We start from the raw sequence: 15,009 nt of genomic DNA, 5'->3' as shown, positions 1-15,009 counted from the left end.
ATGCCTCCATCTTACAGCTGACAATAGTATTGTCTTACACGCAGAAGTATCACTTACATTACTTTAGTCTCTGCTCCTTTCCTGTCAAACAAGGCAGAAAACTGTCTCTATTGGTTGTCCTGCAGCGATAAGAAGAGCACTATGCAGAAACCTTACTTTGAGGAGAGTCACTGAGCATGTGCGTCCACCAGAACTTAGCTTAATAGGTGGAAAAAAAACACTTTATAAAGTTTGAACACCAGGTGGCGCCATACTATGTAACTAAATATCATAAATGGTAAAGAGTTATCATTTTGAGATAACAATAATAATTTGGTTGATATCACATCAGCAACGGTCAGTCAAATAATGGTGCAACACAGCACAGCATGATACACCTGTGTGAACAGAGCCCAATACTAATTATTATTATCATTCCTAGTATTCTATCTGTACCTGTTGTCAAAAATAACCCTACGATTTCTGCTTCATCTAAGACAAGTCTAGCAATATCCTTCAGCCCCATAGTAATAAATAAGACGAGGTGAGAATATTTCCCGATAAGAGTTGGTGACTCGGAACAAGACATTGTGCACTTGTAAGTGCGTCTAATGATATTCATATTGTTATCCAGCGCCCGCAGTTAATCACATTATGCATGTGCACATTTGTTACAGCTCTTATGGAGTCATTTAGCTGTGCATTTTAATAAAGTTTAGCAGGTAAACATCAACATCTCGCGGCCGAGGACGTCTTCTTTATATAAATAGTCATCACTTTAAGAGGCTGATTTGCATGGATGCGATTTAAATGTTCGTCTTCTCTGCGCTTTCATCAACCTCGCTGCCTTTCCTGTGACAAATTACCTTATTATAAGACTCTTGTTTTGTGGATTGAAGGTTCAACAGGAAAGTCTTGAAGCTCCACTGCATAAGCGACAGTAGTGGGGGGAATGGTGGATCTAGATAATCGCTAAACGGAAAACAAAAATAGCCGTAGCCACTAATTGTCTGGAGCTGTCACTTTAAGGTCAACGTGCCTACCGGTTTACACAATCCCGTCCTTGGGTGTTAAAATCTGACCTGACCTTTACAAGTAAAGACCGAGCCGATCGTTTTCAAAATACCTTAGTTGAATCAAGCTAATAAATATGCAAATTTAATTTCCAGGTTGGAATATGAAAAACTTTGCCTTTGCCCCTTTAAGTCTAATGACATCATGTGGGGTAAAAGCCAAACCACTTTGGAACAAAGTCCTAACTGTAGACAGTGCTGTTTCAATGTTTTTGCATCTCATCAGCACAGTGAAGGGAACTGTTTTGGCTGAAAGAGAAGAGAACCTTAAAGGGAACCTGTCACCAGGAGAGCCATTTTTAGCACTCCCCCAGCCCCCACAGAGCATAGTACATACACTGCCAAAGTGTTTTTGTATTAAAAATTGGTTTTACAGAAAAAAAGATATGTTATATTGTACCTTTCATTAGCATCTGCTGTGTGACTAGGGAGTAGCCTATTGGGAGGGTCTGGAAAGGAGCAGTTCCCCCCCACCCTTGGGATTCAGCTTCTCCATGTCAAATATATGAAAACACCCATCACTTGGCTTAGCGACGCCCCCTGCTCCTCTACAGCCAATCCCGAGTGTGGGGAGTTATTCATATATTTGAAAAGGTCACATGTTCCCCAAGGGTGGGGGGGAACTGCTCCTTTCCAGCCTCTCCTATTGGGCAACTGCCTAGTCACACAGCAGATGCTAATGAAATATATACAATATAACATATCTTTTTTTCTGTAAAACCAATTTTTAATACAAAAACACTTTGGCAGTGTATGTACTATGCTCTGTGGGGACTGGGGGAGTGCTAAAAATGGCTCTCCTGGTGACAGGTTCCCTTTAATACTTCCGGAGATGCTTAGCTATGTAGGTGAAGTAGTCTGATTTGTAGTATTTATTTCTTGGTATTCATGTACTGCCCATTTCTGGTAATACAGCCGTATGGGAGGGTTTACATGTTGACCAATTATAACTAATGTTTCATGATTATCAATCCTGTTCTGCAAGTTTGTTTTCCTGGGTGGAATATGAAATAAGGAATACAGCCCCATACGGTTGTGTGCATGAGGCCTAATGAGAACACTTTCTCCCCTAACATATTTAAATCTAGCTCACATGGCTCATAGACCTAGGGTTGACAACTGGATTACAATCTGGCTTTTGTTTTGGATTAACTTCCGCTCAACTAGCTCAAATCTGTCTAAACTTCTGAGAAGTGGTGAATGAACCAGAGTTTGGATGCATCCCAAACAACCCGGACATATTGCAGGGTTGTCCCCCCTGGCCAATCACAGCCATAAAAAGTAGGCAGGGGCGTCAATTACTTGCCGGATTGGCCGCATGGCCATCAATCGAACAATATGTCCGGGTCACATGGGGTGCATACGGATCGCGGACCTGAACTTAAAAAGCAATCCTGCTCATCTCTACACCTGATGTATACTCTGCAGTTTTGTGTACCTTCCCGTTACCTCTTGGGGTTGTCCTTTCTTTGTCTACTTCTGTTCAGTATTTGCTGACCTGGTTGTGCATGCAGGTTGGCTCTTAGTCTTAACTAATAAGCTGTACTGTCCATCGCAGCAAAGTCCAACTCTTTGTACAGGGAGGAATAGTGAACGCTAAAGGGCAGCCTTATACTCAAGGTTTGATTATAAGGAACCTCTTTTCTTGTGGGATTTGTTTCAGTTTTCTGAAAACTTTGCAGAATCTCCGAACATCTAACTATTTTTACAACACAAACTTTTCAACAAACTTTATATAAATTATTTCTCAAGCAGCTGAGTTAGAGACTGGCAATGAGCAGTGGAACCGAGCTCTGTTTCTGTATTTATGTTGGTTCTGGTGCTGCATAGCATAGTTCTGGTGCTGTATCAATGTGATGAACTTGGACCAATACAACTAAAACTTTTGTATTTGAAGGAATTTGGTGATTTGGGATGTGTCATACAATAAAAATGATAAAATGATACTTACCGTATATAAAAAGCATTTTAAATACAGAACTAGTTTATTCTGTAAAAATCTTAAAAACACTTGTCATGAATATACTGGAACAATGGGGCACATTTACTTACCCGTCCCGCTGCGATCCCGAGGTGAGTTGTCCGACGAGGATTCGGATCTGCCGCGATTCACGTAGCTCGTGCCCCCGATTTCCTGCATTTGTCGCTTCCCCTTTGAGGTCCGCCAAAGTTCACCTTCTTCTTCCCGGTGCATGTAAGTGCATGTCTTGCGACACAATTAGAGATATTAAATCCCGTGCATTGTCCGAATCCGTTGGATTGTCCGACGGCCCACGCCCCGATTTGTGTCACATGAAAGCCGGCGCAGATGCTACAAAATTCGATCGCGTGCACCAAAAACACCTTCTAAATGCGGCGCAAATAGGAAATCCTCTGATATTTTTACGATAGTGCGGTCCACGGAACCTTAGTAAATAAGCCCCAATGTGTTAAATGGACTTTCGCTCAAATATAGTTGGAATAGATCATGAGAATATAAATATGTGACGATTGGAAAAAGAAGCATATTTTGGGCACCAAACAAAATGGGGACAAAGGCCAAGTTCTGGGTGCAACTCACTTCCCCACAGTTAAAACCCGTGATAGATGACTTTTCCAGCATTTAAACAGTTAGTATCCACGATCGGAGCCAGCACCAATAACGGGTGTTTCTGGATGTGGTCCAGGTTTGGAAACTGAACATAGACCCAGACAGGGTTTTAAATTCGGATTTGGACAAACTCACCCGAGACTGAATTTTAAAGGATACGCTCACAACTAGTAGAGACTAGAGCAATGTGTGCAACAGAGAGAAGAGGTGGGTTAGGGTTCTATGTGGGATGTTTCATTAAATATATGTGAAAAGGATACTATTTTGGATTGTACATGAGATATATGAGGAAAAATTATGAGGAGACCTGTCTCTGCTACTGTAATTATGTTAACGTTGAATTGCATGTTATTGCAAAACTTAATAAAAAAATAGTTGTTGAATTTCAGCTTGCTAGTAATAAGGACAGACGTTGAGGGAGGTTCTAAAATATATAGGTCCACATTTACAAAAGAACTTTGCACGTTCTTTTATGTGCAAACTGCTTACAAATGTTTTTAAGAAGTGTCTGCGCCACATATTTCGATGCGACACAAATTTCTGCACTGAAGGGGGCGTTCCGGTGCTCAGTCGGACCGTGAGCCAGATTTAACACACAAAGTTCGACAGACGTTTGTGGCACGCCTCATGTTAAAGGTGCACCAAAAAAAAAAAAGTAGTGCACAGTTGGAGCAGTGCAGTGTGCGCCAGATTCATGAAGAACGTGCGCCAGAAATCCAGAATCTGGTGCCCCTGCACACTACACAGGTAACTGCACATAGTACAGACTGCAGTGTTCTTAGTAAATGTACCCAAGACGTTTTATGGAGAAGGGGAGAAGCAGAGTAAAAGTAGCTATGAAGCATTTGAGGAAGATCTGAAAATCACACATGGAACCTGCGTAGGAATCATTTAATTATCATTTACTTATTCATGAGAAGTTTGTTGAAAGGTTAGTAACACCAGGAAATCTTTGTACTAATGCAGGTCCTACTGAGCAAGACTTTCTTCATCACCAGGAGGAGATCAGAACCTGGCCAAGGACACCTTGTACTAGATACAACTTCTCAAATTAGTTGTTTTTAGGTTAATTAATGTTCATTCAAAGTGGTCGACTCTAAACCGCCATAAAAGTGGAAAGATGTACAAGATAAAACCTCACAATTCACTTTTCCTATAATATTTGGTATTATACAGTATAACATTACAAATACTCTCTACATATACAAAAATATTACATCACTTAAAAAAGTGTATGCCTTACTCTAATCACCACAAACCTCATTCCGGAAAATTCAGGTCCCCCTGGTTCCAGCTCAAATCCCCTGCCGGTTGCGGACATTATCTGCATAAATCCTGCCGGCAGTTTTTTGTCTGATTTTTTTTCCACTTGCTGCGCCTTGTGCACCATTATTATGAAGTGTCTGGGCCCCAAACTATTGGTCCAGCACCGGGCATACCTGGGCAAGTCCCAGGGGCCAGAGTTGCTGGGGGGCCCACATAAAGCTATACATGAGGAATAGATGGAGGGGGGCTGCATCTAATGAATCCATAAGGGGTGAAGGGGGCTTATTATATAATAACCATGTGGGGGCTGTTTGGTATGATAAACTAGGGAATATATTAGGGAGCAGTTAACTACAAAGGAGCCCACTAAGCCTCTATCGCCCAGGGGCCTACTGAAACCTGGAGCTGACCCTGCTCAGACATTTTTTTCTAATTTTTGGTTGCGCAATTTGGGCACAGCTTGGTAATCCTGACACTTTTCTATCATTTGTAGGGTTACAAACGGTATAAAAATGTGGAGACAGTTCTAAACCTTGTTTGTTTGTGTGCCAATTCATTACCCACTTGCTCCAAAATCCAACATCTCAGTGTAAATTATTGCACAATTCATACGCCAGAAAAAAGCTGGACCCTGCACCAATATTGATAAATGCCCCCCCCCCCCACTGTGTTTTTTGGGAAGGTTTCTGAACACTAATCCCACAGATATGGAAGGGGAACTCAAGCTGGAACATGTGTATGTATAACAGGTATTATAACACAGTGTATGATACGTAGGAGTAGATGGACATATCCTAGACACAATGTAACTCACCTTCGTCTTGCCGGTAGCCATCGGAGAGCTGGTAGAGATTTGTTGGGGAGCTGTAATGTCTTGTCCTCTCTCGGTCACTATACGAGAACTGTCCGATGGGCTCTAGTGAGGAGCCGCCGTATCTCGGTCTGTTCTTATTGTTAAAAAGTGCCAACGATGAGCTCCCTGATTTTCTTCTAAGTATTGCAGCATATGAAGTCTGCTGTCCAGGAATAGCGCTGGTTAAGACTGGGAAAGAAAAAAATACAGATTTATTTAAAACATTCAGTGCAAACAATATTTTTTATGTAGCATCAACCACTTAGAAAAAGTTTTTATTTTCTACTCAAATTTATCGGACAAGTCCACCACATGTGAATATGCCCTTAAAGGGAAGGTGAAATAAAAATACATCAGCAAAGTATTCTAATAGAGATATCTTACTATTATAGGTTCTAGTTTTAGAAGACAGAATCCAAAAACTCTCGCATAGACTGTTTATAAAATACTAAAAATCCAACTAGAGCCACCTCTCCTCTTCAGTATTGTTGAGCAGACCTGAACTGCATAGTTTGGATTAGTTCATTAGAAGTTTGCCTCAACCTCCCCCCAACCCTTTCTGGCACCGATCATTGGCTTCAACTTTCTAAATCTAGGTAGCCAGTACCATATAAATTGGGGAGTATCGTCTCTCCCTGATGATGGCTCTTCCCAAAATGGAGGTGCTCAGCATGTTAACGTCGGTGGGCACGGCTGAAGCTGTTTAAATCACAATTTAAAGTTGACTTTACAAGCGGGGGGGGGGGGGGGGGTTCGAGCCTGGGTTCAATACCAGATTTGACAGGTCTGCTCATCACTACTCTTCAGTCTTTTTACCTACACATAGAGATGAGCGAGCACTAAAATGCTCAAGTGCTCGTTACTCGAGTCAAACTTTTCCCGATGCTCGAGTGCTCGTATCGAATAACGAACCCCATTGAAGTCAATGGGAGACTCGAGCATTTTTCACGGAAAGAACACATTGAAAGAACACCAAAGAAGAACACATTGCAGATGTTTGCAGATGTTTTCACTGAAAGAACACATTGAAAGAACACAGTGGGGCAGATTTACTTACCCGGTCCATTTGCGATCCAGCGGCGCGTTCTCTGCGGTGGATTCGGGTCTTCCGGCGATTCACTAAGGTAGTTCCTCATGCTGCGCTGAATTTCCCCGAGGCCCGCCGGAATGCCCTGAAATTCACCGGCCTATTCCTGGTGAAGGTAAACGTGAGTCCCGCGAAACTTTTTTTTTTTTAAATGCGGCGGTTTTTCCGAATCCGTCGGGTTTTCGCTTGGCCACGTCCCCCGATTTCCGTCGCGTGCATGCCAATGCGCCAAAATCCGATCGCGTGTGGCAAAATCCCGGGGCAATACAGGGAAAATCGGCGCAAAACAGAAATATTCGGGTAACACGTCGGGAAAACGCGAATCGGCCCTTAGTAAATGACCCCCAGTGTCTTCGGATAAGTTAACATCTGCAATGTTCTTTCAATGTGTTCTTCACTTAAATGATCCTGTGTTCACTGTTTTAATTGTATTCTTCACTGTTCTTCACTGTGTTTTGTTAAGTAAATCCTCGATCTCGAGCCGGCGAGATACTTGTCTGAGCATCGAGCCGTTTCGAATACTCTAATACTCGAACGAGCATCAAGCTTGGACGAGTATACTCGCTCATCTCTACATACAACCTACAAGGGCATCTTTTAGTAGGTTTGACTATGTAGAGCTGCAGAAAGTCTTAGGTATTGTACATGGAGAGCTGTGTAACTATACCTTTATTTGTTGTTAGTAGCAGCAGAACTGTGCATTTATAATGCATTTATATTCCAGGATTGTAGCTGGGGGATTGCTCTCATACTGCTGGTGCACTGAAGTCTCTGCCTTGAGTTAATTCACATCACTTGCCCTCAACTTTAAGTAAAATCTATAGCAGTCTTACAGCAGTTGCCTAGAACATGGGTAAGGGAATTTGGAGCATATCAATGTGTAGACACATCAAACCAATCTAATCAAACATCAACATATCTAATCTACCTATCATTTTCTTTCTTTCTATTTTTTTCCTTATATCCCCCTTTTGCTTTATCTTTACATGCAAATATTCTTATAAGATTTTTTTGTACTTAGTATAATTGCCTTCATCTGGCATATAGTAAAACTAATTCATTAATGTTCCTAACCTAGCCTGAATGGACCTTGTGTGTATTTTATTTCATACATATTTTTTTCACAATTTTTGTATGGAATTTTTTATTCCTCTTTATTATATTCAGTGACAATTGGAGAGAAGCCTCACGCTTTTGCTTAGCTAGACGTTTCAGGCTTGTGCACTCATTAAGAAGTGGCATAGCATCTCCTCGGCATGGAACTGCAGATGACCTTTTCAAATAACTTCAAGAAACAGCGATGTGCGGGGAGAGAGGGAAGCTACTACCGGCACAGTTCCGCTCCGTGCACCACTACTTCAGCTGCCCTACAAGTGTCTGAGATGCCCAGCTCATGATGCGGAGGCGTTACGTTTCACTCCTCATTAATGGGCGTCTTGTATGTTGTCAATGACGGTCTGTACAATAACAGGTGCACTAGGTGGAGGACTGGAATAGATATCAAGATTATGGAATTTCAAACTATGAGGGCAACCGAGTAGTAAAAATGTCAGAAGTAATATGACTAAAGGGGTTATGCAAAAAAACGGGAAACCTGGGGCTGGGGTAACCAAAATTTACCCGGTTTTGCTCCCCCATTTTTCCACGCTGCCATTAGGTCCACTTTGTGGTTTACACTCACCAGCCACAGCCTGGATGTTGAAGGTTGATGATGCCTGCCACTCACTCATCAGTGGTTGGAGGGTCTTGCTCCTGATCCTGGTTCAAGATCCAGGAGTTTCTCCCTTTCTTACAAACTCCCTGCAGGGCCAGAAGTATTGGTGCCATGATGGGACAACCTTTGGCCAATCATTGGGCTTAATGGCCCCAGGGATGTAAGTTTCTCTATGGACGTAGACTTTACCTGTATATTCTTTCTAAAAGTCTAGTGGGCAATTATAGACAGTGAAGACCTTTCTTCTTAAGAGTATGACCACTCACTGAACTCCAGATGAGATGGAAAAGTACACAGGAGATGCACGTTCATGTTAGAGGAATCTGAGCAGTGGGCTAAACCTGCCCGACCATAATCAGGACTGAGTTTATGGTTGGATCCATGGGCAATTAAAATATACGGCATCAGGACTTATGGAGACAGGTTAGAATTATATATGTGAAATGCTGCATTTTTTGCTAATAACATTTAATTAGATAATTTTTTCCATCCTGAGTATATTTAAGAATTTTGTCTCCTTGGGAATACCAAGTGAATCCACACTATTTATGACACATATGCAAATAGATGATAAACGTGGGTCCCAAATCTGGACTTGCACTATTTTGGGATAAGGGGTCCACTGACCCCCTACTCGTTGAATGGAGAGTGTGCCACACATGCAGGTGCTGACTGGCTGTAGCAGGAGCTGCACATCAAAGTACTGTCATGTGGTGGTGCAGCATAATTTTTTTCCCGACCCCCTGGCTCCTCAATGTCTTCAACAGAAAATAATTAGGTGCCAAATCCCCCCTGTAAATGCCTTAGTGTGTGATGTGGTCACCCTACCACATGGTGTCAATATTTCCATTACATACCAACTCACCTCCTGCTTATTAGATATTAGAGTCTATGGGGGAGATTTGCTTTGCCTGCAAATTTGTGGCCGCATAGTGGTCCCCATACTCGTCTATGGTGCGGTGAGCACACGCTGTCTCATCGCACCATGACTGCGCATGGAAAAATATATAACATGTCCTACATTGTGCTGTAATAGGGCACAGGCCTCTCTGTTTTTATTTGAGGTTTGAGGAGCACTTACCCCTCCACTCTTCTGTATGCAGCTTTATGCTTGTCCGCACTACGGTCTGCGCAAGCATACATGCGATTGCAAGGGCCATAGACTGTTTTAGTTTCATATAGCAACCAATCAGGGCTCAGCTTAAATTCTATAAACTGCTGTAGAAATATGAAAACTGAGCTCTGACTGGTTGCCGTGAGCTACAAGAACAATTTTGCTCAGACACTTGTGATAAATTATACCCTATGGGGCTCAATGGCTAAGCGCCCGACAGACCGCACTTTCATCAAACATCCCGATGATTTCCATTTTGCGCTGCTGGGACAGCGATTTGAAAGGGGTTTTTGGCATGCGTGATCGGATTTTGCCATAATCGCGCCGGTTTTCATGCAACAGAAATGGGGGGGCGAGCCGACAGATTCGGACAAACCGCAGGATTTAACTTCAAAATTGTGTCGCAATGGTGAACTCCGGCGGACCTGAGCAGGGAAGCGACAGATGCAGGAAATCAGGACTTATGGAGACAGGTTAGAATTATATATGTGAAATGCTGCATTTTTTGCTAATAACATTTAATTAGATAATTTTTTCCATCCTGAGTATATTTAAGAATTTTGTCTCCTTGGGAATACCAAGTGAATCCACACTATTTATGACACATATGCAAATAGATGATAAACGTGGGTCCCAAATCTGGACTTGCACTATTTTGGGATAAGGGGTCCACTGACCCCCTACTCGTTGAATGGAGAGTGTGCCACACATGCAGGTGCTGACTGGCTGTAGCAGGAGCTGCACATCAAAGTACTGTCAAGTGGTGGTGCAGCATAATTTTTTTCCCGACCCCCTGGCTCCTCAATGTCTTCAACAGAAAATAATTAGGTGCCAAATCCCCCCTGTAAATGCCTTAGTGTGTGATGTGGTCACCCTACCACATGGTGTCAATATTTCCATTACATACCAACTCACCTCCTGCTTATTAGATATTAGAGTCTATGGGGGAGATTTGCTTTGCCTGCAAATTTGTGGCCGCATAGTGGTCCCCATACTCGTCTATGGTGCGGTGAGCACACGCTGTCTCATCGCACCATGACTGCGCATGGAAAAATATATAACATGTCCTACATTGTGCTGTAATAGGGCACAGGCCTCTCTGTTTTTATTTGAGGTTTGAGGAGCACTTACCCCTCCACTCTTCTGTATGCAGCTTTATGCTTGTCCGCACTACGATCTGCGCAAGCATACATGCAATTGAAAGGGGCCTAAGACTGTTTTAGTTGCATATGGCAACCAATCAGGGCTTAGCTTAAATTTTATAAACTGCTGTATAAATATGAAAACTGAGCTCTGATTGGTTGCCGTGAGCTACTAGAACAATTTTGCTCAGACACTTGTGATAAATTATACCCTATGGGGCTCATTTACTAAGGGCCCCACGGACCGCACTTTCGTCGGACATCTTGACGATTTCCATTTTGAGGCGCTGGGACAAGGATTTAAATGGGGTTTTTGGCGCGCGCAATCGGATTTTGCCGCAATCGCGGCGGCTTTCATGCGACAGAAACCAGAGGGCGGGCCATCAGTCGATCCGACGGATTCGGACAAACCGCAGGATTTAACTTCAAAATGGTGTCGCAAGCCAAGCACTCACATGCACCAAGAGGAAGAAGGTGAACTCCGGCGGACCTGAGCGGGGAAGCGACAGATGCAGGAAATCAGGCGTACAATCAAAATGAATCGCGGCACAGGGCATTCCAGATGGACAATGCACTTTCAGGAACTCTGAGGGACCCGGTAAGTAAATGTGCCCCTATATATGTAACTGCCTAAAGGTTTTATTAACAAGTCCCAATATTCTACTGAATTTGTACCATAAGGAATAGGAGTCAGGAAGAAGAGTCTAACATTTTTTCCACCACATAATGATCTCCTTTTGATCTTTCCCATAACCACTGACTGTGTCTGTCTTGTAACCGAAGCCATTTGTGACCCGCCGATGTTTTTTCTTACACGAAATGTAGTATATAATCCAATATTTCGCTGCGAGGGGCCAGAAGGCACAGAGCCTCATCTATTATATGTAAAGCTAAAGACACAACCCGAGTTCTGATGTAAATGAAAGTTTTAGCACAAAGTTTCCCTCTCGCTACATAAAACAGAAGTTCAGATCAAAGAAACTAAACGTCAACTGGATTTCGCCTCCAGGTCTCTTTTATTTTTGTATTTAAATCACTTTTTTAAAAAAAATTATTTTATACTTCATCTTTTTTTTTAAGAACCCGATCAACAACCTCTGTTAGATCTGGGCTACGGGAGGCAGAGGAAAATAAAATGAGATGATGAAATCCTCCTCTACCCATCGCCGTGATTACGCTTCGGCGAGGAGGATTACACAGCTGCTTCATTGGTGATAAACATGTTTCCAGGACTTTGAGCATATTTTAGCTTTTTCGTGGATGAACATATATGTAAAATTCAAGTTTTGAAGCAGATTTTCATAAAATATTTAGTTGCGTTTCTACAGTGCAAAGTAATCTAAGCGCAAACCACAGAGTTAAGAACTTTAAGGGGATGTACAAAGTTGAATTTTGTATCCTAGAAATAGGGGATAGACTGATTGGGAGGAGTCTGACCAATCAGGGTTAACGAGACCCCCAGTCTTGTCATTGGTGGGGGAGCGAGTGATCAGACCCTAACATGTCAGATTGTACTGTTTTGGGACACTCTGCTGACTATCCTGTGCCCAAAAACTGATCGTTAAGTTGTCTCTCTACTGTTCAGTCATTGATGACCTATCTTAATGGAAATGTACCATCAAAATTCATCATGATAAACCAGGGACACTTACTTATAGATCCAGGTACCGTGACTGTAGTAATCTTCTAATTATCTGTTATCTATGACATTCTTCCTTCTAAAATCAACTTTTAAAATTATACTATTGAGGCAGAAGGGCTCTGGAAGGTGTTACCAGAGACTATCTGTGCTGCAGCCTCACAGGCTGTTACACTGTGCCCCCCCTTGCCCCCTCTTCAGCACAAGGGAGGGGGCTTTGGTAATGCCCCCAGAATCCTTATTACTCATTAGCATAATTTTAAAAGTTGATTTTAGAAGGAAGGAGGCCATGGGTAACAAATATAAGAAGATTACCACAGTCACGATGCCTGGATCTTTGTGTAACTGTCCCTGATTTATCATGCCGGATTCTGATGGTAGAATTCCTTTAAGGATTATTCCTGTTGACCTCTGTTAAAGGGGTTGTCTTAAGTATTTCAGTTGTCCCTATCCATAGGATAGGGGATAACTAGAGATTGGTAAGGGTGCAAGTGCTGGGACCTCTACTGATCATATGAATGGAGAATAATTCTCAATGATGGGTGGAGAGGCAGCATGAGCATGCGCTCCGCAGTCCAATTCGCTGTCTATAGGAGGGGTAAGAGATATCCGAGTTTGGCTACTTCCATAAAATAGAATGGAGCTGCAGGACACTACTGCGTCCACGGACAAACTAGTTATTCCCTATCCTGTCAATAAGGGCTAACTAAAATTTGTGGTACAACCCCTGTAAGCTAATTTTTTTTTCTGGTCCAGACAATCCCTTTAAATCCATCTCTGATTCCATGGATATCGTATCCCCAAATATTACCTGCTTGAGCAATCCGGAGGCCGTATAATGACATGTTAACGTATGCGAAGCGTAATTGCTAGAACACCTCCTTAACAGCAAATTACAAATTAATTCCAGTGACATTCCAAGAAATGGCAGAATTAAAGCGGCACAATTACTACTCTTAAGGTAATGAAGTGTTAGAACAATACTAAGATTAGGGCCAGCTACAAACACAGCAATAATACTGTTATTATCATCACCGAGCGCCAGGTAACGGCACATTAGTAGTTGGAAAGCCGTCAGTTCCTTTTGTTCTATTTTGTTATTATATTTGTCATTATTATAATTTTATCTTTATTTACGTAAGTCATGTGATACGAATCATAGTCCTCGATAACTCCTAGAAGGTCTTGTTTCAGAGATGCACTTAGTCATCTCTCCACAGTTTTCAGAATGGCGCCAAAGTGCTGCTCATGTTGGTGCGATAGTATAAAGAATTGTGGCGCAACAGCGCTGGCTTTCACGTTACAGAAATGGGGGGGGGGGGCGTCGGAAAACCCGACGGATACAGAAAAGCCGCGGAATTTTTTTTAAAAATTGGTGTCGCAAAAATAGCACTCACATACACCGAGACAGAGAAGGTGAATTCCGGCGGACTTCGGCACAGCAGCGACACCTAGTGGACCTTAGTGAATCCTGGCAGAACCCGAATCAGCTTCGGAGAATGCGCTGCTGGATCGCGACTGGACCGGGTAAGTAAATCTGCCGCAATATGTGCAAATAAGGTTTTTTTTCCATTCTATACCTCTGGTGCTACCTTAAATAAGGTGACAGCGCTTTTTTACTATGAGAACTGTCAATCTGTGGAATAGCCTGCCTCAGGCGCTGGTCACAGCAGGGACAGCAGAGAGCTTCAAGAAGGGTCTAGATGTCTTTTTACACCTAAATAACATTGATGGTTAAATTATATAGAATTGTTTCCCCTAAATCCCTTCCTCGTCCAATCCCTTCCCTTCCTTGGTTGAACTTGATGGACATGTGTCTTTTTTCAACTATATAAACTATGACACTAAGAAATAAGGCAGCTCTCTCTATGTCTAGTGACTCAATATGGGATAGAAGTATTCCAAGAAGTCTGAAGCGGTGATAACCTCCTGACCTACATTCATAACCTCCCCTCCGCCTGGGGCCTAGCCTTTTTGGGCTTGGGATTCCCTTTGGTACCTGAGGGGCTGGCTGAGAGTGGCATAGCACTTGGGTCACGGTAGCTCGGTACCGCAGTAACAGGCCCCGTCCCAGTGGGCAGGTATCCGGCAGGTAGATTTGCAAGAAAAGAGGAAGGGGCTGCAGATGTGTGATAGTTCACCCTGGGGCAACCCCAATATTGGTGTAGGGATCCCTGGGTGGATGGTAAATGGGGTGCTCTTGATGTTTACGTAGGGATTGCTTGGAGACAAGCAATGCCCGCCATGGATGCTCTATCTTTTTGCTGTGTGCGGCCCGGATCCCCGCCATGCCGCTATTGCCGGGATGTACATGCGGCCGCAAATGCACGTCCCCGCAGTCGGCCATGTGAATAAGCCCTCAGCTGAAGCTGAAACATTTTTATTTAATTTGGGTAATTACATATTCTTGTAAACCATAATTGGAATTGTGTTTGATTGTGTCAGATTCATTACTCTGCCGTAGCCTTCACCTTCCATGATTCCCTCTCTGGCAGATTTCCCTGTCTACTGATATTATCCGCAGATTGGATTCAGACTTTGTGGTCAAAAAT

General features: G+C 42.8%; 1 protein-coding gene across 2 annotated transcripts in view; it reads right to left on the bottom strand.

Annotated features, from left to right (window-relative positions):
* CNTN5 (contactin 5) overlaps window positions 1-15,009 on the bottom strand; it is an 860,183-nt gene that overhangs the window by 283,261 nt on the left and 561,913 nt on the right. For both annotated transcript variants that reach the window (XM_072134178.1, XM_072134179.1), the window contains exon 5: window positions 5,723-5,950. In XM_072134178.1, coding sequence (XP_071990279.1) covers window positions 5,723-5,950 — 228 coding nt within the window. The remainder of the gene's footprint in view (window positions 1-5,722; window positions 5,951-15,009) is intronic.

This window comes from Engystomops pustulosus, chromosome 2 (genome assembly GCF_040894005.1).
Source record: "Engystomops pustulosus chromosome 2, aEngPut4.maternal, whole genome shotgun sequence".
Classification (NCBI taxonomy): Eukaryota; Metazoa; Chordata; class Amphibia; order Anura; family Leptodactylidae; genus Engystomops; species Engystomops pustulosus.
The sequence above is the reverse complement of the archived record's forward strand: the minus strand, read 5'-3'. Positions and strand labels throughout refer to the sequence as shown.